Source organism: Psittacula echo, assembly GCF_963264785.1.
Source record: "Psittacula echo genome assembly, chromosome: 6".
NCBI classification, from domain to species: domain Eukaryota; kingdom Metazoa; phylum Chordata; class Aves; order Psittaciformes; family Psittacidae; genus Psittacula; species Psittacula echo.
Genome location: NC_137743.1, coordinates 37,121,468 through 37,146,892, shown reverse-complemented (window position 1 = coordinate 37,146,892; position 25,425 = coordinate 37,121,468). Strand labels below are relative to the sequence as shown.

Sequence of the window (25,425 nt, the reverse complement as noted above, 5' to 3'; positions counted from 1 at the left end):
AAATAAGAAAGGCTTTAAAACTTCTCGGACTTTAAAAACAAATTAAAAAATAAACTTATAATGAAACTATTTCTTTATTTAGAACATTATAAAGCTATTTCTTCCTGACACTTCCTGCCTCAAGAGTGTCTAAAAGAGGCTTATCCCTCGTTCAGACAATAATACCCCCTATCTCCCATTCCCCAGGATAATGTTCAAGTTCCTTGTGCTATGCACATGAAAGTCTCTCCTACCCTCTCTCAACATTCTTCCATAGATATCTGCAGCAGTTTTTGTGCTGTGATCCTGCAGCTGCTGCCTTACTTCTTCTCACTGTTCCCACTTCCCATCTGAGGGGGGAAAAAAAAGCTCCAGACACTTTTAATCTGTTCCCACACTCCATCTCCACTTTCCTTTGCAGAGCTCCTGGTGCTGTGCTTGTAAGAGACACTGCTGTGAAACACAGCAGAGCCAGCACCTACAAATTTAAGAGAAAACTTTTAAGGTACAGCAGGAACTAGAAGGGGAAATTCTTTGCGGCTTGCATCAAGCAAGTCCCTCTTCTGCATTTCGTTAACCCCTGGTTTGTTTCTTCACTAGCCACATGTGCAATGGCCCAGAGTGGAACACAAGGCAGCAGGAGTGCCTGCCCCACGGCAATTCTCCTCAGCACCACGTGGCAAAGTGGGGAGAAGACAAAGGCATTTGGTTTATGTGATAGTATCTGATATCACATTGTGTAGCTGTTTGCTTTCAGCAAAGGTGAAATACCGAGGGTACTGTGGCGTCAAAATTATATATTTTTTGATCATGCAAGAAATTTGAGCATAGGCTCTGTTAATTATATCTAAAATTTTTACTGCAATGTACATTGCTTTGTAAGGGATCAATGAAATATTTATTTCACTAAGGTGGTTCGAGTTGACTCCAGAAGCCTTGTATGCATACTTTCTCTGGGCCAGAAGACCAGAGCCCAGCTGTACCATGAGTCCCACCACAGGTTTGCTGCACTTGATAGGAGCAGCCACAGTCAGTAGCAATGACAGAAGGAATATGGCGGTATCATATTTGTGTGTGAAAACCAACAGTCCTGGTGAGAAGAGTCATCTGCCCTAGGCATGGTTAAGAGCAAACATATTTAACAAGCATTACATTTCCTTTTGGCTGTGGGTTTATTAGGTAGTAACATGCAGAGCTGCTAGACTCCTCAGATCCCTTGTTGGACGAAGCTGCACTCTGCTCAAGTGAGCCTTTGCAGTCCTACGTACCTGAGTTGAAAAATCATTACAGCATATCAACCTTATTCTTTAAACATCTATATCTTGGTGCATGACCCAAGTCTGAGAAGAAATCTCTGCATTTAACTTTTTTCATTCTTTCATTTCATACTATTTTTGCTCCATGTTTTAATATATTCCTTCTCCTTATTTACAGTCTAGAAAAGCTTTTATAAAAAGACCCAAAATTTAGATGAAAGTTAAAAATAGAAAGTTTTCCCATTAAAATCCGTGTAGCAATTCTGAATGTCTTGGGTCTCTATGACTGCATAATACTCAATTCAGAGCCAGCAGTATACTGTCGAAAGCAAATTAAAGAAAGGGCTGAATTTCTCTAAGCCTCTGCTCAGACTAGGGGCACTCCTTGCCTTTCCCAGGGCCTAGGATTAATGCACAAGGAAGTAGTGACATGTTTTACTTGGGCTGTTTCTCCTTCTTTTGTCACTCCAAGAAGAGTGGATGGATTAATGCTACCTCTTAGTCCAAAAATCATCATAAGAATTTGATTACTCATTGCTACTGATTACTATAATTTCCTTTCTTTGCTAATAAAGTAACCAAGCATGCAATGTCTTTCTGATAATAGAAATATTAATCTTTCTAGATCAAGCCTCAGCACTACTCAGCCCAAAACACAAAAGGCAGCATGTGTCAAAGCAACTTGGCCAGTTGGCAGCTCTGATGTGACACCTTCCTAGTGGCAAACGTTGCTTCATTTGTGGCAAAGCCAAAGCCATTTGTTAGAAATGCATTTTGTCTGAATGAGCCCATGGAGGGCTCTGTTGGTGTTTCCTGTGGATGCCCATGATGTTACCATCAGGCTCTCCTGCAGTGTGTGTGGGAATTTGGCTCTGCTCAGCATTACTATGTGGGCTGGGGATCCCCCAACCAGTGGGACACACTTCCAAGTGCTGACCACTCAGTTCTTCCAACACCACTGTCCCAAGCAGACATCAGGCCAGCACAGCAGCAGATGCTTCCTCAGCTGCAGTGGAGACACCAGAAATGCTGAGAGCATCCTGAAACCCAGCAAGCTGGTGACAGACCCGCCAGCCATGGAGATGACTCTCTTGGAGACAGAACTCCAGATCTTCAATTGTCTTCACAAAATATCTGTGTCATTTCCCTCCTCAACCACAAAGGAAGAGAATTTAGCAACATCCTGAGCAGCAAATAAGTTCAGGTGCTAAGCACTATGCCTTGCCTAGGAGGAGCTTTGATTTCTGGTTCAGAACCAAATACAGCAGTGGCTTTGCTCAGGGTGTGGCAGGAAAAGAATTAAGAAACAGAGAGCAGGCACATAGTTAAAGCACGTCTTTTCAGCTCTAAGTCACATTCACTTCTGTTTTTTCTTCATCCTTGCCTCCCCTTCCCCTCTTATCATGTTGCAGTTGTGCTGAAAAATGGTGTATGTCTTGGAGAAGGAATCAGAAGTCATTTTAAGTTCATTTGTTCAAGGTCTTTGCCTGTTTAGTATATCAGGCACAGGCTTTGGAAGAAATATTCATGAAAAACCACAGTACAAACCCACAATACCCAGCTTTACTACAAGTGAATGATTTAATACCTGTCAATCTCAAATGGCAGGAAGGGTTGTATTGTGTCTTAAACAACCTTGAACTTCTAATATCAAACTTGCTTAGTTAATTTATTGGATATCCTTCAGTAGGTATCTGCACTGTTGAGTTAACATTTTACTGTGTAACTTATACATACACCCAGAAATTTAGAAGGTAATCTGAAGAATACCAATATCTGCTTAACCCTCTCATATCTTTCCCACACAATTTTCAAAACACTTCTTTCTTATGCTAAGTAAAGTGAAATACAGACACATGAAGACAAAAAGGCCAAAATTTTCAAGCATCTATGAATTCTGGGTTCTTAGTTCCTGGTAAACAGGACTCACTTTACACATGCAGACTGCAACACTTCTAGAGATTTTCAGCATGAGCCAATAAGGCACTGAAAATCTGCTCTAGCATGACCTGGATGCATCCACAGACTGAGCTCTAGCATGAATTAGATTTGCCCCATGGTCAGTTTGCAATACCTAAATGCCTATGCACAGAAAATTAATGCCTGTTTTTCTCATTCAGACAGCTTTCTTTAAAAAAAGAAAAAAAAAAGAAAAAAAAAAAAAAGAAAAAAAAGAAAAGACCCAATAGCATTTCTTTTACTCCTATTTCAGCCAGCCCGCAAGTTTGCACCCCAAGGTATTTCAAGTTATAATAAAGATGATGGGAGTCTACAGAGGTCTATTTAAGGCCTCAGTCTTAAATAGATCTGTATTGAGGAAGTCCCTCTGCAAATGAGGAGCTAGCAGTGTTTGTTTTGTAGAAAGTTGCCAAAGCAACCTTTTTATAGTATTTCTCAAAACAAGGAAGATTGACAGAGCCATGTCAAGTGCATGAAGGCACAATCTTAACATCCAGTGCAGCAAAGAAACAACCACCTCTGTCCTTCAGATGTCAATAAGTGAGCAGTTGGTGAAATTAAAATTCATTGAGATCACTAGCTGAAGCAGACCAACCTTGTAAGAAGGTTTCAGAAGGAGGTAACGCCAACACCTCCTGACCAAGTTCACAGGTTCCCAAATGCACACTCAAGAGGGCTGCATGCCGTTGTGGGCAAGCTGAAGGCAGCAGGGCCTTCAGTCTACTCTGAGACTAAGAGGACATTAAAGCAATTAGTTTGATGGTGACAAAAGCTGTTACAAACACCAGTGGGTGAAAAAATGGACAGTTTTGTGCAAGTTGTGCATCCAGATAAAGAAATCTGCTGCTGTGCTCTAAATGGCACTTGAATTATCATGGAAGATACACACTCAAAAGCTGGCTCAAAATTTTATCCCATCTGTTTTCTTCAGGACTAATGTTATCAACAGTGAAACCAGAAGAACCATCAAAGCATCTTCATAGAGATGGTATCCATCAGTATCCATCAATTCTGTCTTTGTAGCACTGAGAAATAGGTTTGATGTATTCATGTGGAAGTCTTAGGAGAAGAGTGAAGCGTAGAGACTTTAGCTAGAGCTCAAATGTTGCTATGCTTTGCCTTTAAGAGATAGCCCAAACAACACCTAAACACAATTAGGATACATTCTGTACAAAATGCCATGTTTCAGATTTTTAATTAAAACCACACTTAAGCACTAACAGACTTCTCCAATATCAAGAGACTGCTTTTATCAGCATACAGGCTTTAAGAACTCATTAAATGGTTAACAACTCACACTGATTGAGCTGACGCAGCACAAAGACATAAAAAAAAAAGTCATGAAAAATAGGCAAGTATCAGAATTGCACATTGTGATCATAAAAAATTTCAGAAGATGATTCCTATAACCCACTAAGCTGCATGTGAAATGGGCCATAATAAAACAGTTCACACTGCTTAAAGTCTGTGGGACTGCTTAGCAGAGAACAAGACTGAAGCCTTTGAGCAGCATAGTAAAAGCCATCCTCACTACATCACTAGAGGTCATGATGGGTGCTTCATCTCACTTGTATGGAGTACTACTTTTTAGAGCTTTGCCTGAAGCTCAGCATTGCAAAGAAGCAATAACTTCTGGGACCAGAACTAGATAGAGAAATCCAAACCAGAACAATGTACAGTTGTTTTAGTTAAGCTAGCACCATGTCCGAGATTGTAGTGTTGTGCCACCAAAAAACTGGGACAAGAATCTAAATGTGTCTCTGTCACCATTTTAGTTTGTGGTTCCTGCCTTGCTCCAGGTAGGGAAGAACATGCATGAGGCCATCGTCTGCTACAGATGTCGTAATTGCTACCCCGGCAATCCCAGCCCCAGTGAAAGGGTCATAAAATCATGCTTGGAATAGAAAAAAATGGAGTAAACTAGGGTATTTCTTATATCAAAGCAAAAGGAAATTTCTACAACAAATGCTGCCAAAAAGACTAAGATTTTTATAATTCAATAATAGTGTACAGCAGGAGCTTTAAAATACAGAGAGTGCTTCAGCTGTTTACTCTATTTGGAAAAGAAAATGAACAAATGAACATTACAGATGTAATTGGATTGAGAGGTACAGTGAATGAGAGATGCTGGGTTTAAATGAATTTTCTTTGGACACAGAGAGGTAAATTGCAGGGAAGGGAGAAATAAAGAAAAATAAGAATTCAAACTACTTTACCAAATCTCACAGCTTTGTAGAAAATGCATTTCAAATTACTCTAAGACGTTGCAGCAGTAACATAAAAACGGCTACAAACACAGTCCAGAAAGAGAACATGTTCTTTTTATATAATTTCCCTGTCTGGGCTGATTTGTATATGGAGGCAGGACAGCTTTTTTTCTTCAAAAATTACAGAAATTTTGAAATGTAATCTTACAACCCTACACTAAAATCTGTCTCCAATTAGCATGCATGATTTCAAAATGAGCTTCCAGCCACATGTGATATCTTTCAACTCTGATCCATATTTCCAAAAGAAAAACAAGTTCCTTCTTATGATAAGGTTATCAGTTACAAACATGAGTACATGTCACAAAGTTTGCAGCAAACTACAAATTACCAGGAAAACAAATCTTCACCATAGAACAAATATTGGTAATTTTGGCTTTCCTTTATGTGGCATATAATCAAAGCATTGTATTGTGTTATTTGAACATATTTCTACATTACTGTTTCCTTGTAAAGCTCTGAAGGCCAGAAAGCAGTGTTTGCCTACTGACAGCAATGAAAAGTGACCTTTTCTGATAGAAAGTTTTGAGTAAGATGGGGACTCAGGACACAACCTTTTTTTGCCCAGCTCTGAAGGAGAGGAGGAAATGGTCTGGAATTGAACAGCCTCATGCAGGAACCATGCTACCATGATACCTCCTTTGAACAGCTCCACGAGGAACAGCACTGAGAGTACCCATAGACAAAACAAGGATGTTTTCTGTACAATGTCGTTTATGACACCCCATGTCCGATTCTTATTAGCACCACTGATAAAGTGGCACAAAACTTTTTGACACAGAGCAAGGAAGAGATCCCTCTATCGATCTCTTCTGTCTCTAGTGATACTGAGTATCAAACAGATATCTACCCTTCCTACTCACTAACTCTTACAGTATCCTCTTCTACTAATCACCTCCCTCATGGTAACCAGCAGCGAAGGAAGCCAGTTAAACAGTGCTGAACTGCAACTGTCAAAGGCCAATACTAAGAAAAGTGATCTAATCTAATTTTCCAGACAGTGCTATCAGCCTTTACTACCTTCTGAGGACAACTAGCTAGTACCATAGGGATATGAGAAGTCATTAATGGTTTGGGATACTAGAGAGGGTCAGATACAGTTGCCTCTTGCACAGGGTGAAGCACACTTAGTAGATTCTGAATACTAATGTTGCCTTTAAAACATTGTTCTACATCTACACCCTCTACTTTCATGTTCTTCGCTTTCAAATTCAAAAATGCCAATAGAAATAATTGTGTAAGTAACATAATACATATTGAATGCATACAAAACACCTGCAATTAGGGTCATTTTAAAAATCTTTAACAACAGGTTTTCTGAACTGCATTAAGACAAATTTAAGGCTCCTTACCTACAGCCACATGGACGACATCATTTCATCTCAAACTGCAATCAACCAGCAACAGTTTAAACTATTTCAAAAAACGGAAAACATCTAGGTCACATGTCTATAGACAGCATTTGGGTTAATCTCCCACAGCTTATAAAGACCAAAAGAAAGCAAGAAAAAAAAAGTAAAATAAAACCACTTCCTGCAACGGCAGGAGTTAACCATCTCACCAGTGAGTGACTTACACCCAGGTTTAGTGCAAAATTCTTCCAGACTAGATAAAAAGCCAAATTTTAAAGTATGAAAGCAACTTCTCTGTTAAAATTGCAATAAACAGAGAAGGCTAGTTTTAGCAGAAGGTAAATATGAGTTTTGAAAGGAAATGCTGAAAGGAATTATGATTCTAAGCCTCAAGACTACTTCCCCTTTCTTACCTCAATGAAACCCTTTGAGCACTGAAGTAAATAGCTTGCAAAAACTCTGCTTTGCTGTTTTGAAATATAGCTTTAGTAAACGTGACACCACACTGTTACTTTAGATTTATAAAATAGCAAATTCTGGCCAACCAAAGAAAGTTACTATTAAAAGAATCCTTAGCTGTACTATTGCCCAGTGAAGGGTGCCCAGATAAATACTTCTGTTTCTTTGGTTTTCTGTTTCAACACTTCTCCATGAAGCAACCCCTGGAGAATCATAGGCAGACACAGCTGCTGCCTCACTTCACTTCCCGCAGCATCTCATACCATACTGGTCCCTCTCAGGCATGGGGAACCCAGAGAACTAGCAGACTCAGATGCAGCTCCGCACCTCTGGGGCTCCAGAAAAGCCCCTTCCTTGCATACGCCTTCACCAGTGTCTTACCCCCTCTTTTTTTTTTTTTTTTTTTCCAGGAAGGAACAATAGTATCTTTCTGGTATTTCTAACTTGAATTACAAAACAAGGGCTCATCTTCCCAATGCAGCAGGAGTTCTCTTGCAGGCCAAGGTGGGTGTGTTGTGTGTATGAGAACCATCACAGTGCTGATCAGGTTGCCAAGCCTTCTGTTGGTGTTTGGGCAGAATAGGGGGGTCCCTTTTTGGTTGTCTCCCACAATAAAAAAGGCATCCTGAAAAATGGATAAAAATCGAGGCTATCCTGGAGTTTAAGGATTTGTCCCAACAGTGAATTAAAATGAACCTGATTGACAGGGGGTGCCAATCGTGTTCCTCAAGAAGATATGCCCCATCAGCGTAGATGGCAGCAAGAAAATCTTTGGTTGTCTTAAAGGAGGATCCGGTAGAATGTTCCATGGAGAAAGAGCAAAGGTAGTTAGAAAACAAAAGGTGGGGCTGAGGTTGGATTGGAGCTTAGGAAGGGATTGTGACAAATTTTACAAGGCTGCAAAGAAGACTGATTTGCAGGCAGATCGTTTCCTAGTGCAGGAAAAAAAAAAAAAAAAAAAGAAAAAAAGATGTAAGAAAGTTCCTTTAGAGAACAGCTTTAGTACTGTTCATGCACTTACTGAAGCCCATGGGAAGCAAGACCTTCAGGGGAACATAGCACTGCTGAGGGAGTGGCAGAGCTATTAAGCTGTAGAGTGACCCTTACATTATTATTATTGATTTTGTAGTAACTTCTACAGCCTTCATTTCATGGCCAAAGATCCAATTATGCTAAAAGCCATACAAAGCCAGAACCAAGATCATCCTTGTTCCCAAATGTTTACTATGTGCCAAGAGGCACATATAGGCAGGAGAGCTAAACTAAAATAAATAAATAAGCTTAATAACAAACTAAACTAAATAAATAAGCTTAATAACAAACTAAACTAAATATCACTGCTTTGTAGGCACTGAATTTTATGGATGTACGTTAAAGATGGACTTTTGGAACAAAAAGTGAATGTTGCATGTGAATGGTGATAAGTTGTTTCTCTCAGGTGTGAGAAGGCTATACTGTGCTTTTCTATAAATTAACAGCTGCTAGGGCTTAAAGAACCTGCAACAGCATTAAGTAATTGCTAGCTCTTTTAAAAAGATATATGTTTCAAGTAATTTTGCTATATAGAATAAATTTTAACTGATAAATCTACTGTAGCCATGTGGTCTTCAGATCTTCTTCAAACAAAATAATCAAAAAGCATTTTACAATTACAAAATATCTGTGAATGGTGTGGCCAACAGAACTTCAACACTAGAATGTGAAGAAGCCATCAGCAAACCTGTAAAATACTGCAGCTGAACTTGCCTACGTTACCTTGTCCAAAACCTAGATGATCAGAGATGTGACATTTTTCACAAAAATGTCTTTCACTGTACACCTAACATTTCATGTCAAATTGTGTACTCTGTCTGATTCCCTTTGCATCCTTTTGACAGTATGTCAGTAGTGACAAAATTCTATAAAAGGATGATGGCAGCTTTGCATATTGCTTAAACTTATGCAGCACAAGCTTCCTGCGCAATCTCTGGAAGGCTGAAAATACTTTAGATGTGCAAAATAACCATTTTAGTAAAATCTAAGAGCTCATTTAATCTGAGTAAAACTAAACAGGAAGCAGAAGCCACATAGATGTTACCTGGAACAGACTGCTGTTCAGCAGGTTGGTCTTATGCGTGCTTGCTGTGCAAGTTAAAGATGGAGCATCATTTCTGAAGCTCAGATTTCTCATCCCTATTTCAGTGACTCATGGCGTCATTGCTTATGAGGCATGTCATCAAGTTGGTGAGCATCCAGATTTCCACATCTCACAACTGAGAGCACAGAGCATTAAGGCTAAACCAGCAGTTTTAAAAATCACTGTTGACTGAGGGTGCTGAACGCCCAGCAGCTGTTACCAACTCTCTTATAAAAAATTCAAGAAGTATCATAATTTCATCAAGTGCTCAAACAGTGATCCCACAACTTGTTCTGGACCACCAGTCCCTAAGGGCGAAAGAAAACTTTACTTTTTTTCTTTTTGCCTTGTTCAGCTTTTGTTCTCTGGGACAGGCAGCTCATAGTCCGGCTTGTATAGCTGACACCCAGTGGCAAATCTAATTCAGTGGGTAAATCAAGGCATAACAGATGATACAAACCTGGACAGCACACAGGTGTAGCCTGGAAGAACAACTGTACATCCAATGACTAGTTCCAGAAGAAAATATTTTTTTTATTAATGAAAATGGATGAAGTTCCAAAACTTTGTAATTCACTGGGAAAAAAAAAAAAAAAACCAACAAAAACAAAAACAAACAAACAAACAAAAACAGAGAACCCAGAAGACTGTGTAATAATGAAGAAATAATGTATTATTGCCCACATTCCTCACCATAGAAATTCTATTTTTCATATTTGTAGAGGTTTATATTAAAAATAGGAGAAACAAAGAATTATGTTTGTATGGACAGTAATTCATACTCTTGCTCAGATCAGTTTTCTACTCAGAGAACTGATGTCCAGTCAGTAGCCATTCTCTTTTGCTATACGGGCTTTGAACATTTAATCCCAGGAAAACATTTCTAGGAGCTCATTCTCGTGTATCAAAAAAGCCATGCACATGGCCATGTAACATTTCAAATAGCTTATAGCCTAAGTTAACAACAGTCTCTAATATCACCTGCCTGGGCAATAACCGATTTTTATGTAGGAGCTTGTATGTAAATGTCAATGTCAGTATACAGTAATGGCTAAATTTACCAAACTCTCTCAACTGTAAGATGCATTACAAATATTCTGATATCACCTTCTAAAACCTTTTACTCTCAATTGATTTTCACCCTAAAAAAAAAAATCCATTTTACTTACAGTAGTTTTAAAAGTGCAAAAGATACATTTTTTAAAATTTTCAGACATGGTAGGAAATAGACCATTAGAGATTCTTCAGCAGTAATGTTGGCTAACATAAGAGGACACTAAAGTCAATAAAAACAACTAGGTATGAAAGTTCCACGTAAATCCAAACTGGTCCTTTTTTCTCTTTTTCCCAAGTGTTTTAATAATCTTGACATGTATTTTAAGGTCCAGCCTTGTCTAGGGTTACTTTTAATAACTTAGAAAAGCCACTTCAGCTCATTGTATAGCTATGCAGTACTAAGAAAGAGACAAAGCCCCAGCATATGTGAATGCATTATGTAAAGACTTTCCTTGACAGGATTTAGTTACATGCAAGCTTTAAATGCAGTGTAAATGCATTTTCTGGAGTGTTAGGCCTCCAAGCGCTAAAAGTACTACAATACCAAACTGCTAAAAAGGTGATTTTACATCCCACAGTAACGGACTTTAAAAAGAGAAGTGAGTCATGCACTTCGGTGACAATATCTTAATCTATGCACCCGTGATCAACTCAGTCACAAAGTGGTGCTAGCAAAATTTTCTTTAAAATCCTGTTCTAAAAGCTGTCAATGTTTTCACAGTAAAGGAAGTGGCTGTCCTTAGGATAAAAATGATACTCCAGACAGTGTTATTTCTACCTCTATTAAAAAAGCTTCAGCTACATGGTGAATAACAGTAGCAAAAGTTCAAAGTCCTGTAAAATGCTACACTGAGGATGAATGCAGAAGAGAGCTGAGATGTTCTGAGATATTCTCTCTTCTTTTGCTTCAGTCTTTGAGGAAGAAGAGGCTCATTTCTACAGTATCAAATTCCACATTCACAAAATAGATAACCATAAGCATACAGCAATACAAGGCATTCACAAAAATAGTGTGGCCCCCATAGAATCTAGTGGAAATAAAAATTGCTAGTGTCATTGCTTCTCTCTTCCTAATACAGTTTTTATGCATGTGGTAGGCTCTGCTCTTGCTCTGCTGGTCCCATGCTGCCATCGCAGAATGAGTCAAAGTTACCCTGGCAGTTGTGCCAGAAGATAAAAAGTCAATGAAAACAGTAGAAAGTCAGATGCAGGAAATAAAACTTCTCTGCAGACGGATTATTGCCCTCTCTTGTGTGCAGATGCTTTCAGGGGAGACTATGTTGCCTGAAGTGGACCAAGAAAACAAAACAAAACAAAAACAGCAGTTTACAAAGACTTGAAGCAGTTAGTTGAATTAAACAATTCCAGTCACTTCCTATTTTTTTATTTTCCTATTATATACAAGAATACTTCTGTTTTGTGCGCAGCTGTACTCAGTTGCCCTTTTCCTAGCTCCCTCCTCCTGACAGGCAATTGCTGTTGAACATTCTCATATGGCCTGGAAGATGTCAGGAAATCTTACTGGTTATTGGTGTATGGGAGTATCCAGATTTGTGGAAAGAAAAGAAAAATAAAGAAAAGAAAAAAGAAATAAACGCACCACCATTGCAACTGATAACCACCAGGCTGGGTTTTAGATATGTTGGTTGTTTGCACTTCTTGAAAGCTTTCTTCACAGCGACCATCTACAGATAATAAAGGAGGTCCTTACTTAGACCACTCCAACATGTAAGAACAAATACATTTAATTTCAGCCTGCTGGAAGCAGGCAAAAATAGAACACTGATTACCCTTATACTATAGCTTTTGAGATTGTTCCAGTTTTTCAGTTCCTTCTAATTTCTATAGTCTGTGGTCACTGAAGTCATACACTTCCTTTTCCCTTGTTTCTCAAGACCACTCTTTCCTCCTCTTTCCTGTTGTTCATGCTTGTAGTCTTGCTACTATGAGCTCCTTTTTATTCTGTCAAACTTAATAGGGGCTCTCCTAAAGCAGGTGAACAGCACTGTCATATTCTGATGCTGTAGTTACCTACATAGGTTATCATGGAAGAATCACCTCTACACTATGCTAACAGATGCGTAGTGCCATGTTTTACATCTCTACTCTTGCATGATGGTGGGGAATATTTAGCAAAATATTATAACTCTAGTTTCTTACCCGGCAGAGCTATACCTTCTGAGCTATGAAAAGCATTCATCCAGACCCATTATTTCTATTACTCCAGATAATCTCTGCAGTAGGACAAAGTGTATCATTAGCAGTTGAAAAAGCAAGTGTTATTTAGGGTTAGGGAATATTTTTTGGTTTTTAGGAGCATTTTGGATTTAAAAAGAGGGAGAGAGGGAGTCTAAGATGTTAGATGTGGCTTTTCAGGTAGCAGCCCCCACTCCTTGGTCATGCACATAAGCAGAATGTTAGCAGAACCACATTTCTACTGCAGCTCTGTGTTTAATTAGTTAATTAACTATAATCCGTTTAGTCCACCTCCTCACCTGTGTTATCAATTCACCTTTATTTCAAGCTTCAGTTATCATGAACTTTCTAGTTCTTCTGATCAAAAAAGCTTTAAAAATCAGGCCTTTGGGAAAAATCTTCTCCAGGAGACTTTTTAATCCCAGTTTATTCTTCACTTGGAACAGGGTCTGCAAAACCAACTTGCACTTATTGATCTCTTCTTCACAGAGCCAAGAGTTCTTTTTGGTAGCCTTTAACAGTGACAGTGTGATGGAGGCACCACACCAGCCCTTCTCCCCTTGTGCACAAGCTTGCAAACCTAAAACAGGACCTTAACAAAAAAAAAAATTTAAACATTTTAAATCCACAGTGTATGCCATTATGATATACTGAATGCAAGGCAGCTGTTCCTAACAGATTTGACATATAACAGGGGTAAAGTAATTTTACACAAATCATTATGTTCATCATAGTAAATTAATAGATTAAAATTAGTCAGCAATGTTTTGTAAGACCATCTTACCCATGGATCCATTTATCCTTATAATCTAAGGTTTTGTGATTTTTTTTTCTCCTCAATATTCTATGCAGAGAAGACATAAATGCCCAGATCACTCAGAGTATAAGCCCTAAATTCACGGATGTTGAACTTCTTCCAATATAAGCATCTGAAGGAAAGGCACTTTCCTTCAGATGCTTATATCAGAAATATAAGCATCTGGAAATGCTTATATTTATAACAGAAATAGAAAATGACATAATTTTTTTCCTGATCTTTTGAAGAGTGAATGATTTTTTTTTCCATCCTACAGGAACAGATTCTGGACTAATTTTTCCTACTAAAGGCTTTAAAGTCCAAAATTCGTCAAACATCTTGTACTCAGAGACAATGTCATCCAACTTCAAAGGATCTATAGCCCTGTAAAACTGATCTTATTTCAGAGCTAGTGCCTTTGTTTTCATTGAATGTTTGATTTCATCAAATTAAACCACTTCTTACGCTTTCTATAAATGTGCCAAAAAATAGAAGACAGAACCAAACCTCTCAATTCTCTGAAAAAGGGCACACATATACACATAGATGTACATATATATCATGTACATTCAATTGGTATATTTTTTTGTCTAATATTATTCTAGGATAGATTTACTGTGGATTATGTGGGTTTTCATACATTATTTGAAGTGCCTTTGAATTGAAAATAGTAATCTTTCAAAGCATTTGTTTTAATGAACATCATTATAATTAAGAACATGTTTTTCATAACTAAATATAAAAAGAATCTTTTTCAAGTGAAGTCTGGGTGTGATTACTGATGGAGGAACTTCAAGATCTTTTTTTTACTAAGCATTTCAATACTCATTCAGGAAAATGTCAGAATAACAGACTTCAGCATGCAATTTGAGTGATTCATTATTTTTTTTGTGTTTTTTAGCACTTCAGTTTTAATATCCAGTTAAAGCAAGAAAGTTTGAATAAAATAAGAATACTAATGAAAATGAATGGGATTTTCACATCAATTTAAGAGTCAAGTTCCACTATTTTTTCATATGCCACCATACATAATGTATGCCATTACCTTAATACACTGTATTTGCACAACTATATATTAAACGGTATACAATTTAGGAAAGCAGGTAGCATAATCAACAATTAGATTCTATAAAACAAATGTGAGGTTTCAAAATGCACTTTATCATGACTTCATAATTGACAAAACTGAAATACCTGACACCAGGATAGTGAATTATAGGAATCAAGTTGTGTCCTGAGGTGGAGAGAAAGTGAGGCACACAAAGGCAGGCTGCACTTGCCTACCATCAGCAGAGGGAACTAGGCTTCAGCAAGGCTTGCTTTCCACAAACCCTGCTCTGAAATTTAGCAGTGAATACTTTTTCTAAACTTTTAGCCAGCTCCTATTGGGTTCAATGGTTTTGACATGACTGGCAGCAGACCTCTACAGGTTGAAGCTCCTGTCCTCCCTCACCACAGCTGTACACACTTGCAGCTGTTAGTTAGCATCTATTTATAAAAATGAGAAAAACATGGACTTCACTTAAACCGACAGAGGTGCAATATGCAGGGCCCCCTCCCAGATTTGTATTCCCACCAGTGAGCTATTCTTAATACAGTTGATGGCTCCACCACACACTTTTTTACTAATATAACTATCATTGCTTTGCTTATGGCTGGTTTTTCTCTAGTCAGGATGTGCTAGGAATGTTTTCTCAATACTTGCTTTAACTTGGTTGCTCAGGAGACCAAACCACATCCTTGGTCCTGCATCATGAAGGGTCAACTCTTCAATTCCTCACTCCAGTGGGTGAAACCTTTTCCAAGCTGATGTGATGAAGATCATCTTTTGTAAATAAATGTATGTTATTAAGCATTATATTTACCCCTCGCCCTTCTAAAACTCAAACTTTTTAAGTGAAGAAACACAGTAATGATTATTTGGACAATTAGACCCTAAAGAAGAACAAAACAAAAGGACAATAACGAGTAATCAGAGTTGTGCTTTTAAAGTTACATGGTCTAATGTGAGTGGCACCTGTTGTGAGTAGAGGCTGAAAGAATATCACTGCTGTTGCTGTAATTGTACCTGACAACTCAGCTGATAGAGGCCTTTCATTTCTTAAGACAAAGTTTTCCTTTCTCTTTCTTTATATATAACCAAAGAGCCCTGCATTCAAAGATTCTACATTTTATAGCTGTCACATCAAAACCATTTTTACTGTCTCAGTGTTACAGAAACTCAGCTGCAGAATCAGGAAAAATAACCCTTTCAGAGGCAAATAAGAGAACTCAGTAACAGATGAATCTGGATTTTCACTCACAGTTTCTCCATAATAAGACCAGTGTCAGTATGCTTTACATACCTTACTGCTAAAAAAAATACATATATATATTTCAGCATGTTTCTATTGAGATTCATTAATGAAATTTTAATAGCTCCCAGTTTTTAGTATCTTGTGCTCAAATATCAATGTAAACTTTGCAGACGTCCACTCCCAATTACCTTTGCAGCAACCACTCCACATCATGCTTTCTCCCATATTGTAAATAGAGGCACCAGGAAAATTTGCAAAGTATCAAAGTTGCGAGGTAGATCCATAAGATTTTATTTGTCCTCTATAATCACAAACCTATGGTAGCACCTATCCCACTAAGGACAGTCTCTCCAGTTGCAGGGAATTTGCTTTGTGTTGCAATAGGTAAAACCATGAACTATGCTGCAATCTATACGGGTGTCTACACAATCTATACGCCACCAGGCCAGTTGGCACCCCAGAAGGCATAATTCCATTCAGTGGTATCTTTAGTGCTCACATGCTTTCTTTCATTCAGAACATGCTTCATTATGGAGACAGAATTGGAAAAGTTTTCATGTATATCTTCATATTTATACCTGGTACTATGATGATAAGACTGACATTACTTTTATTTCAAATAAAGGGGTTTCAGTGCTGCTTGCCCCCATGTTTATTTCAGAAGCCTCTATAAATCTTGCCCCATATACGTAATTTTGAACATATTAAATAATGATTTTTCTATGTCTCTTTCACTTTGATGTACCCTCCTAGGAGAAAGAACTATCCTGAATATACTGCTTGGTCATGTTTTAACAATTTGACTATCTCTTCAAAATCAATCAATAAAATGTAAGTTTAAAAAAAATAGAACTTTCTCAATGAGTTTGGTTGATAAGAGACCCTGTCCCCCCCAAATTCTAATGTAGCAACTTTTTGAACATATACTTCAAATTCACATTTCATTTCTTATTTTTAAAGCTATTTTTTATCATTTGATTAATTGCTCAAAACTCTTCACAAAGATAAAGGGAACTTTGAAATTTGTACCTTGGAGTTTTAACATGAACTCAGGACTAGATGTAAATGTCAAAGAGAAAAAAAGATCGAATGAACTCTTTACTGGTGAAATACAGTATTGCAGCTGCCTAGAATTTTAAATGGCTTGTAACTAGCTCCAAAGCAAAACAACTACAGAAGTTTACTTATAACATGGACTCTCATTCAGCATCGCAGGGTGGGTGGAAGCCATTTGTTATGCTAGAAGTTGCAGTTACTTAATTTTGTTGAAGTTTAGTGGATTGTTTTAATTTTAACAAAATGTACAGGGAAAAAAAAAAAAAAGAAAAAAAAGAGAAAGCAGTGCAACCACAGAAGTATTTTTCTGCCTAGAAAATTACATGACCATAAGTTTTCCTTTTCCCTGACGTCTTCTCTGCCACAATAATGGCCTCAGGATTTAAATCCTTTGCTGCTATTGTGACTTCAAAGCTTTAAAACTGCAATTGAATGAAGTAGTTCATCTGTCATTATCCAAATATGAAGCAATTATGATGAAATACAGATAGAATTCCATTGAGAAATACCCCAATCAATTCTCACTTATATTTAACTAGAAGCATAAAACGGTGCTTAGAAGAGTAAGTTTAGGTAATAAAAACTTGGAATATAAAAAGTGTGAATTACTGTTCTATAACTTAGTCATTTCTGAATAAGCTTTCTAAATATATTTCCAAAATATTGACAAAAGTTTAAGCTTGCAATGCAAAACTGTCTCTCAGCTGTTTGTAGAGTGAATAGCTTTTCAGAAACATAGTTTCATCAGTTTGGGTGCCCACACATTGAGACGGGAACCTGCTGAGATTTTTAAGGGTCTCTGAGCAGGTCAGCTCCCTCTGAAACATGTTAGATCATGACATGTTAATTGCATCTGAAAGAAGTGAGTATATGAAATAACACACCTACCTCAGCCATGTCTTCATTATAGCGCTGTCACTGCTTTGATGTTTACACATTCTGCAAGGCCCCTCTGCAGATTCAACTCTAGATGCTTATTTTTACCTCTGTGAACACAACCAAGGCCCCTGGGGCTAAAATTTCATGGGCAATTCCCATCTCTATCCTGCTGCACTTGGGAATGTGACCGTAACATAATGTAACATAGGTTAAAATGTTTGTTAATTATTTTATTATCTTTTGTTTCTTTCTCCTTTCATCTTTCTTGTTTAATCTACTTATTTATAATATTCTGGTTATAAAACTGAAGCAGGTGGATTCTGCAGTAACAAGGGCTCCCAATGTTTTGTATTTTAAGCTCTTCAAATGGGGCATGTCCTTCCCATTCTCAATCAAGCAACAAGCTCAGATGAGAAAATAACTATATGTCGTACCTTTTTCCTCACTCATATTACGCTGTTCTTTTGGAAAACAAAAACCAGCATTTTCTGCTTATGAAAGAGGACTTTGCTTTCTCTTTAGTCTTCCCATGGCAAAACAGGGTAAAAAAATGCAGAAATGGAGCCTATACTATTTTTCCCTCATGTTTTCAATAGTTGCAGTGAGTTTAAGAGATCTGTACAGTATTGTTATCTCTCAGCTGAGAGATCTACATACTCACGTTTATCTTCATTGATTTTGGAGACATTTTATCACCCAATCTGGGTGTCAATTTTCTGTCATCTACAGACCTTCATGTATTGCAGTTTAATTTGAAAAATGTAATTTCTTCAGACAATCCAAGAACTAAATGTTATCACAATTAGAAAGCAGCAGTACTTAATACGGAATTTTAAATCAGAGATGCAACTAGCAAGAAGCATTAAGGGTATATGCAATTAATTATTTCACACATAATTATTCCTGATATTACTCTAACTGTAATAACTTAGAGCATTTGAAAAAGCAGACTGCAATATTTTTTTCTTTGCATAGAAGCTCTTTCACTTGATATTTTCTTGCTAAATAATATGTAAAATACTGACACCTAATGTTAACTTTCAGTATTATCCATTTTGCAAAACTTTTACTACAAGTAGGGAAAGACCATATCAAACTGGTGCTTATGCTGCAATTTTGTTTAAGTAAAACACAATATAGCTTTCACTCACTTTTTGGAAATTATTTTTCTGAATTTATATATATGCCTATAAAAGCAAGTAGCTTTCATGTTTATCTTCATAGCTCATAGGTTCAAAACAGTGAGTAGTTCCGAAAAATTGAAATAAGTGAGTTTTGACATGCTGAATTTAATCAAATCCATCAAATGGGACACAAATTACAATTTATAAAGTTAATATTTGTACCTGCAGCCTGAAATATTACTAAAAGACAAAATAGTACTAAACATTTATTAATCATAGAGTAGTTTGGGTTGGAAGTGACCTTCAAAGGTCATCTGGTCTGACACCCCTGCAATGAGCAGGGACATCTTCAACTAGATCATGTTGCCCAGAACCCTATGCAGCCTTGACTGTCACAACAGGCCCTGCTAAAAAGTCTCTCCAAATCTTTCTTATAGGCCCCTTTTAAACACTAAAAGGCTACAATAAGGTCTCCCTGGAGTCTTCTCTTCTCCAGGCTGAACAACCCCCACTCTCTCAGCCTTTCCTCACAGGAGAGGTGCTCAATCTCTCTGATTATTTCTGTGGCCCTCCTCTGACCTTTTCCAGTAGGTCCATGTCTTTATTGTACCGAGGACTCCAGAGCTGGACACAGGGCTCCTGTTGGGGTCTCACCAGAGCAAAGGGGCGGGATCGCCTCCCTCATCCTGCACACACTTCTTTGTGTGCAGCCCAAGATATGATTGTCCTTCTGGGCTGCAAGAGTGCATTGCTGGCTCACATACAATCTTTCATCCACCAGTACTCCCCAAGCCCTTGAGAAGCCTGCTCTCAATCCCTTTATCCTCCAGCTCTTATAGATACCAGGGATTGAGCCGACCCAGGTGCAGAACCTTGTACTTGGCCTTGTTGAACTTCAGGAGGTTCGTTTGGGCCCATTTCTTGATCTTGTCCAAGTCCCACTGGATGCCATCCCATCCTTTGTGCGTGTCAACTGCACCACTCAGCTTGGTGTCATTGCAAACTTGATGAGAGTGCACTCAATCCCACTTTCTTTATGTTGTTGATGAAGATATTAAACAGTACTGGTCCCAGCTGCCTGAGGAACACCACTTGCCGTCCAGACATTGAGCCATTGACCACTACCCTCTCAACGCAACCATCCAGCCAATTCCTCAACCACTGAACAATCCACCCATCAAATCCATGTCTCTCCAGTTTAGAGAGAAGGATGTTGTGAGGGACTGTGTCAAAGGCTTTACAGAAGTCCAGATAGACAACATCTTTAGCCCTTCCTTTGTCCAGTGAAGAGTAACTCCATCATAGAAGGCAGAACTGATTAGGCTGGTCAGGCAGGACTAGCCCCTGGTGAAGCTGTACAGGCTGTCCCTGTACTCCATATGCCTTATCTGCTATCTTTCAAAACCTGGACTGTATAGATTAAGTAAGTACTTTATCTACCCTACTTAGTTCACTTTCCTCAATCAGAGACACAATGAATGGTTTTCACAGCTTGTGAATTTAATGCAGATGCCAAACTGTGACCTCAAAATTTACCATCTCCTTGTAATTTCCAAGACAGCTGGTCCAAACCTGATGTCTATGTGCTATTTCAAAAGAGATTTTGAGGTTCTTACTCTTCCTGTGTTAGCCACACAACTGAGGTTCAGCTGGTATAAAAATAAATTTATATCAAAATATAAAAAATATAAAAAATATCAAAATATGACCTAGTGTCATATCTGTATTTATATTAAGCTTGCATAACTTTATAGGGAAGACATAAGTGACTGTTAGCCAGAGCTGTACAGCTGCACAAGCACTTCAAAGGCACTGGCAGTGAAGTAAAACACTTTTCAATACTGTGGACAGACATATTCAGCAATTCTTTCATCAACAGTCACTTTATGGAAAATGGTCCTTTTCCAAGATCATGTCATATGACAGATAAAAGTAGCTGTGCTGAAGATGAAAATATAAAAATGAAACTGCAGCCAATGAAGTACAGGTACCTGGTCTGCAATACAACGATACAGTCACAGCAGAATTAAAAAGCCATGATGTCAACGTAATTAAAATCTGAGTGATCCAGAGCTTTCCAACTGATTAAGACTCCTGTGTTACTCTTTATAACAACATTCCAGTTTAAGAAGCTGTTCTTACTTTTCACAAGTGCTAAAAATACCAATCAATACTTTATTTACAGTTCTTTCAGCTTTCCCCTACACATTGTAACCAATTAAACAGGTATTACTGCAGCAACAATTTTAAATCTACCTACCTTTGGGGAATTTTAGAGCAGAGGCAGACACAGTGAATGTCATTGGGTTTCTCTGTTCAGCAGGAGATGCTCAAAGAGTGTGAAAATTTTAACCACCAAAAATCCTTTGAACCAAAATAGAGCAGTCTTCACTTCTTCCCCCAAATCCTTTCTCACACTCGAAGTAGAATAAAATTAGTACCATCAGAAGTAATTTTCTAAGTAAGTGTTTCATTCCATCAATCAGACACATTAAGTATCACCAGAGACAAAATTTTAGTTGATTCTTGAAAAAGAGCACAGACATAGAAGCTTAGTTGCCAATTATGCCAAGGTGTTATTTATGACTTAAAAGAACTCTGGGTAAAGTGTTGGTTAAATTCAAACATGTTTTCTTCATAGCTTTGGGCTGCCTAGTGCAAATCTCTGTAAAAATCTGGGCCACACTGTAAGTTAACAATGAGATATGTTGCTGCTGCTTATACAGTTCAGAGTTCATTTTGCCTAATCCAAAATAAGCCTTGCTAAAAACTGCAGTAAATGCTCATATAGCCCTTCATGCTGGCTTACATGAATGTAAAATTATTCTCTGCTTCCCCAGGTATATCATCTCCAAGATGACTACTTAGAAATATAAAGAGCAAATATTTTGTTTTAGCCTACTGTATCACACCAAAGGTATCTGCAATGTATATTCAATTATATCATTAATTAAACTAGAATTTCAAAATGTTGGACCATTTGAAAAATTCAATATGCAGCAGTTAGCAGTTTGAAACAACTAATTGTTCAACTTCTACTTTTCAAGTATACCATGTACTTTAAATAGAATTGCTAAATTAAAAATGTAAATTGGACCATATCTTTTAACAGTTCGTGATTTGTCTATTTTCCACTTTTTATTATGCATAATTTTTATAATAAAGAAGGGTTTTTTTTTTCATTCCTGTTCTAGTTGATAGCAGTTCTTCCATGCTTCTCAAAGCTAATGTAATAAAACCACATAAAATGTTTAAGAAAAGCCCTATTAAAATATACAAAGCATACTAATTCATGAAGTCAAAGTCAGAGCAGAGTAGAAATATAAGCTTGAATAAAAATATGTCTGTTGTAAATAACTATTCAAGCACAGTCATTTTTTTGCAAATTGCATGGGATATAGCTTAGTGTACTCGAAGCAAAGAATTGCTCAGTAGGATAAACGCATCTTAGTCAGAAATAGATTAAAAGATACAGCTGAGCCATCAATAAGAATCAGATAACACAGTATTATTTGCTGTTTGTTTTGAAGATGTAATTGCAGATCCCAGGATTTCAATAAATCTGTGCACATCATGGAAAGAATTGTAGAGAGGAACTGGGGTAACACGAAGAGCATTTGGTTCTCGCATGTCACACTGCAAAACAGAAAGGGAATACTTAGTAAATTCCTGATATAGTTGAAGATGTCCCTGCTCATTTCAGGGAGGCTGGACCAGATGAACTTTGAAGGTCCCTTTCAACCCAAACTATTATATGATTCTATGATTTATCTGTCAGACTGCATTTTTAAACGTTATCTTTTGTCTTTGTCCTTTGACTGGACTGACAAGGATACACAAGTAAAAACTTTGGGGTCCCCAAGAAACTATTGCAAGGAGCATTATTGTGAAGAATGTAGGAAGAAGAGTGGTGTTTTGCCTAAAAATCGGTGCAAAGCTCAGGATGTGCACGACTCTAGCCGCGCCATTGAGGGGCTCCACACCAGCTATATATCTCCACAATTTACCTTAACACCTATAACAACCCATAGTTGAAGAGGAACACACGTGACAAAAAAGGCACCGCAAAACAGAAACATGCCAGTAGACAGTCTTGTACAACAGGTGCAAGTAATATCACAGGACTCCCAGTATTTTTCCTCCCCCCACAATGAATTTGAACATTCTGCTGAATATTGTCTCATATTTGAAGCATATTACTGCATCGTGAAGACAAGCCAACAGTGTAAGGCCCTGTGCCCTCTTAAAAGCAGCAGTTCCTGGAATTCCCTGGCAGCACCAAAACAGCAGTGTATTTAGCCTCAGTGAATTGTTCTTTGGGGACACAAGTCATGAGCAGAAATAAAACCTGTATATCATTTATATGGCATTAGGCTATCAGCCTCACCTCCCAGCACTTCTAAATCAATGAATGTATAGCCTTAAATTTAGCTTTTATACCTTTTGAGAAGTGCTAACTGGCAACTGGGCCATTACATGGCACCACGATTCAGTGGCCTCTTTTTCTGAGTGTTAAAGCATACCTCTTCCTTCAACAAATTCCTTCAACTCAATGCCTCACAAAGAGCAAGGGTTTTGCCATTTGCAGATGAGGAAAGGGACTGGTGGAGGTTAAGAGTTCCTTGCCATCGTCAGTCTTTAGGTATGAGATTTGTGGTGTTGAGGATGGTGAGCACTGCCTGAACCCCCATCCCTGACTGCCTGCACCCCAGGGTGGCTCAGACCAACTCTTTGGCTTTCTGGCCTCATGTCTGGACCCACAGCAGGGGACCTAGACAAGCACACTTAACAGGAGATGCCTGTGCAGGCAGTGCATTGCAGCTCTGACATACTCATATTTGTGTTTTTCCAGTGATTTGGGATTTTTCTTTTTTTTAATTTCCTATCTTTCCTGTTCAGACCAGGTCCATAATTCCTCCCATATGGGAGTGTAACACACTCACAAAGCAGCTTTAACTTCAATAGTGACTCCTGGGTGCCACTTGCAGAACTACTAGAAATAAATCAATAGAGATAGGGCAATATACGCATTAATAAATAATTTATAAAGTAACTCTTATTTGATTATTTGCATAAGTAAAGATGGAAGATGCTATGTAAGCAATTTTCATCATTAGCAGAGTTTTTGCCCGTATATGAGATTATATTTGAATAAAAGCAAAATTGTTAATTTGTCATGGTTGACAAAACAGTGCATAAGAAGATGAAGTTTGATATACTCACAGCTACTCCTCTCTTTTCCAGCTCTTTAAATACAGATTTGATTGGAAGGGAAAAAGATAGCGTGAGTTGACATCCTCTTTCCTCAATCTGAGATGGTGTGATTATTTTTACAAAGGGCTTCTCTGGATTTGTTTTATCTTCGTTGTAGTAATGTTTTATCAGGTATTCCAAGTAACCAGTGAGAAGAACAGATTTCTTTCTCAACGCTTTCATTGTAGTTTGACCAAAAACCTGTAATGAATTTAGATCATTAGAATGATAATATAGTAAATATTGTGATTTCTTAGCAACAGCTAAAAAGAAAAGAAAAAACTTAGCCATGTTTCACTTCTATTGCTACAGATAAGAAAAAGAAATGAATACTAAACCGGTAGATTTCTCTATCCATTCTTATTGGAATCAAGTGGTAATATCAGATAGACATTATACATAAACACATCATAATTGGGCTTTTTAAAACAGAGGATAACGTCATAACTCTGGATAATGAAAGACATTTCAATCTACTGTTAAGTTTCACATCTGTATCTGCATGAATGTACTTGCACACAAAAAGTTTTCTGAGACGATTCATTTGCACATCTGAAGAGGATCCATAAATTCTCATACACAGAACAGAACATAAAACTCAAAATCACACACAGGTTTTTTCCTGTATGTACTGCAAGTAACAAAATGCAAGTTCAAGACTGAAACATGACTGATCTACAAATACTTGTTTTTGAAAACACAAAATTTATACTAATACTGACTTTGCTGCTTTAAGTCCTGTACAGGCTCTGTCTCAGTGCACACGAAGAAAAAATATTCACTTGATTCTGGTTTAATAGCTCTATGCTCTTATACAACTGCAAGGACTGGTGAGCTGTGGAACTCAAAATATCATGAGACGTGCAAAAGTGACTGCTTAAAAATGACAATGCTCCTTTACCACAGAAACAAGAACAACCAATGTGACAGGAGAGTTTGGGAGAAGAAGGTGAGGCAGATTCTACTTGTGCTCTTGAAATGTTCAGTTACAGGGAATAAAGGAAAATGTGACCCTGGAAACAATTTACCCCTGTCTTCCTGAAACCCTCCTTTTTCTTGTTCCCAGGCAAGTAGCTTCAGAGAATAATGACAAGATATAGACATAGATATAGTCAATAATGACAAGATATAGACCCAACAGTCACTTCGAATCACATTCTGGCACATAAATGTACTATCGCTGCTCAAGGACAGTTATGCCTTCACTGACTGCAGCTGCAAAAGTTAGAGGTCCTGTATGAAAATCCATGATCTTCACTCTCAAGAAATCAGTGCTCTACACTGAAGGAACAACACTTTTAAGACTACTTATATCATAACCTGGAAGAGAATATAAGGAGGTAACTGAGAAATCCTACTCAAAATACAACAAAGTCTGTT

The 25,425-nt window shown here is 37.8% G+C and overlaps 2 protein-coding genes across 2 annotated transcripts in view; both read right to left on the bottom strand.

Moving 5' to 3' along the window:
• ARHGAP15 (Rho GTPase activating protein 15) overlaps window positions 1–6,855 on the bottom strand; it is a 340,067-nt gene extending 333,212 nt beyond the window's left edge. The window contains exon 1 of the mRNA XM_080620957.1: window positions 6,814–6,855. The gene's annotated coding sequence lies outside the window, so the exon portion shown is untranslated. The remainder of the gene's footprint in view (window positions 1–6,813) is intronic.
• Window positions 6,856–22,275: 15,420 nt separating this feature from the next.
• Window positions 22,276–25,425, bottom strand: part of KYNU (kynureninase) — a gene marked incomplete at its 3' end in the record, with an annotated part of 58,207 nt that continues 55,057 nt past the window's right edge. The window contains exons 12-13 of the mRNA XM_080621500.1: window positions 24,016–24,246; window positions 22,276–22,428 (exon numbers count right to left, since the gene is read on the bottom strand). Coding sequence (XP_080477626.1) covers window positions 22,276–22,428; window positions 24,016–24,246 — 384 coding nt within the window. The remainder of the gene's footprint in view (window positions 22,429–24,015; window positions 24,247–25,425) is intronic.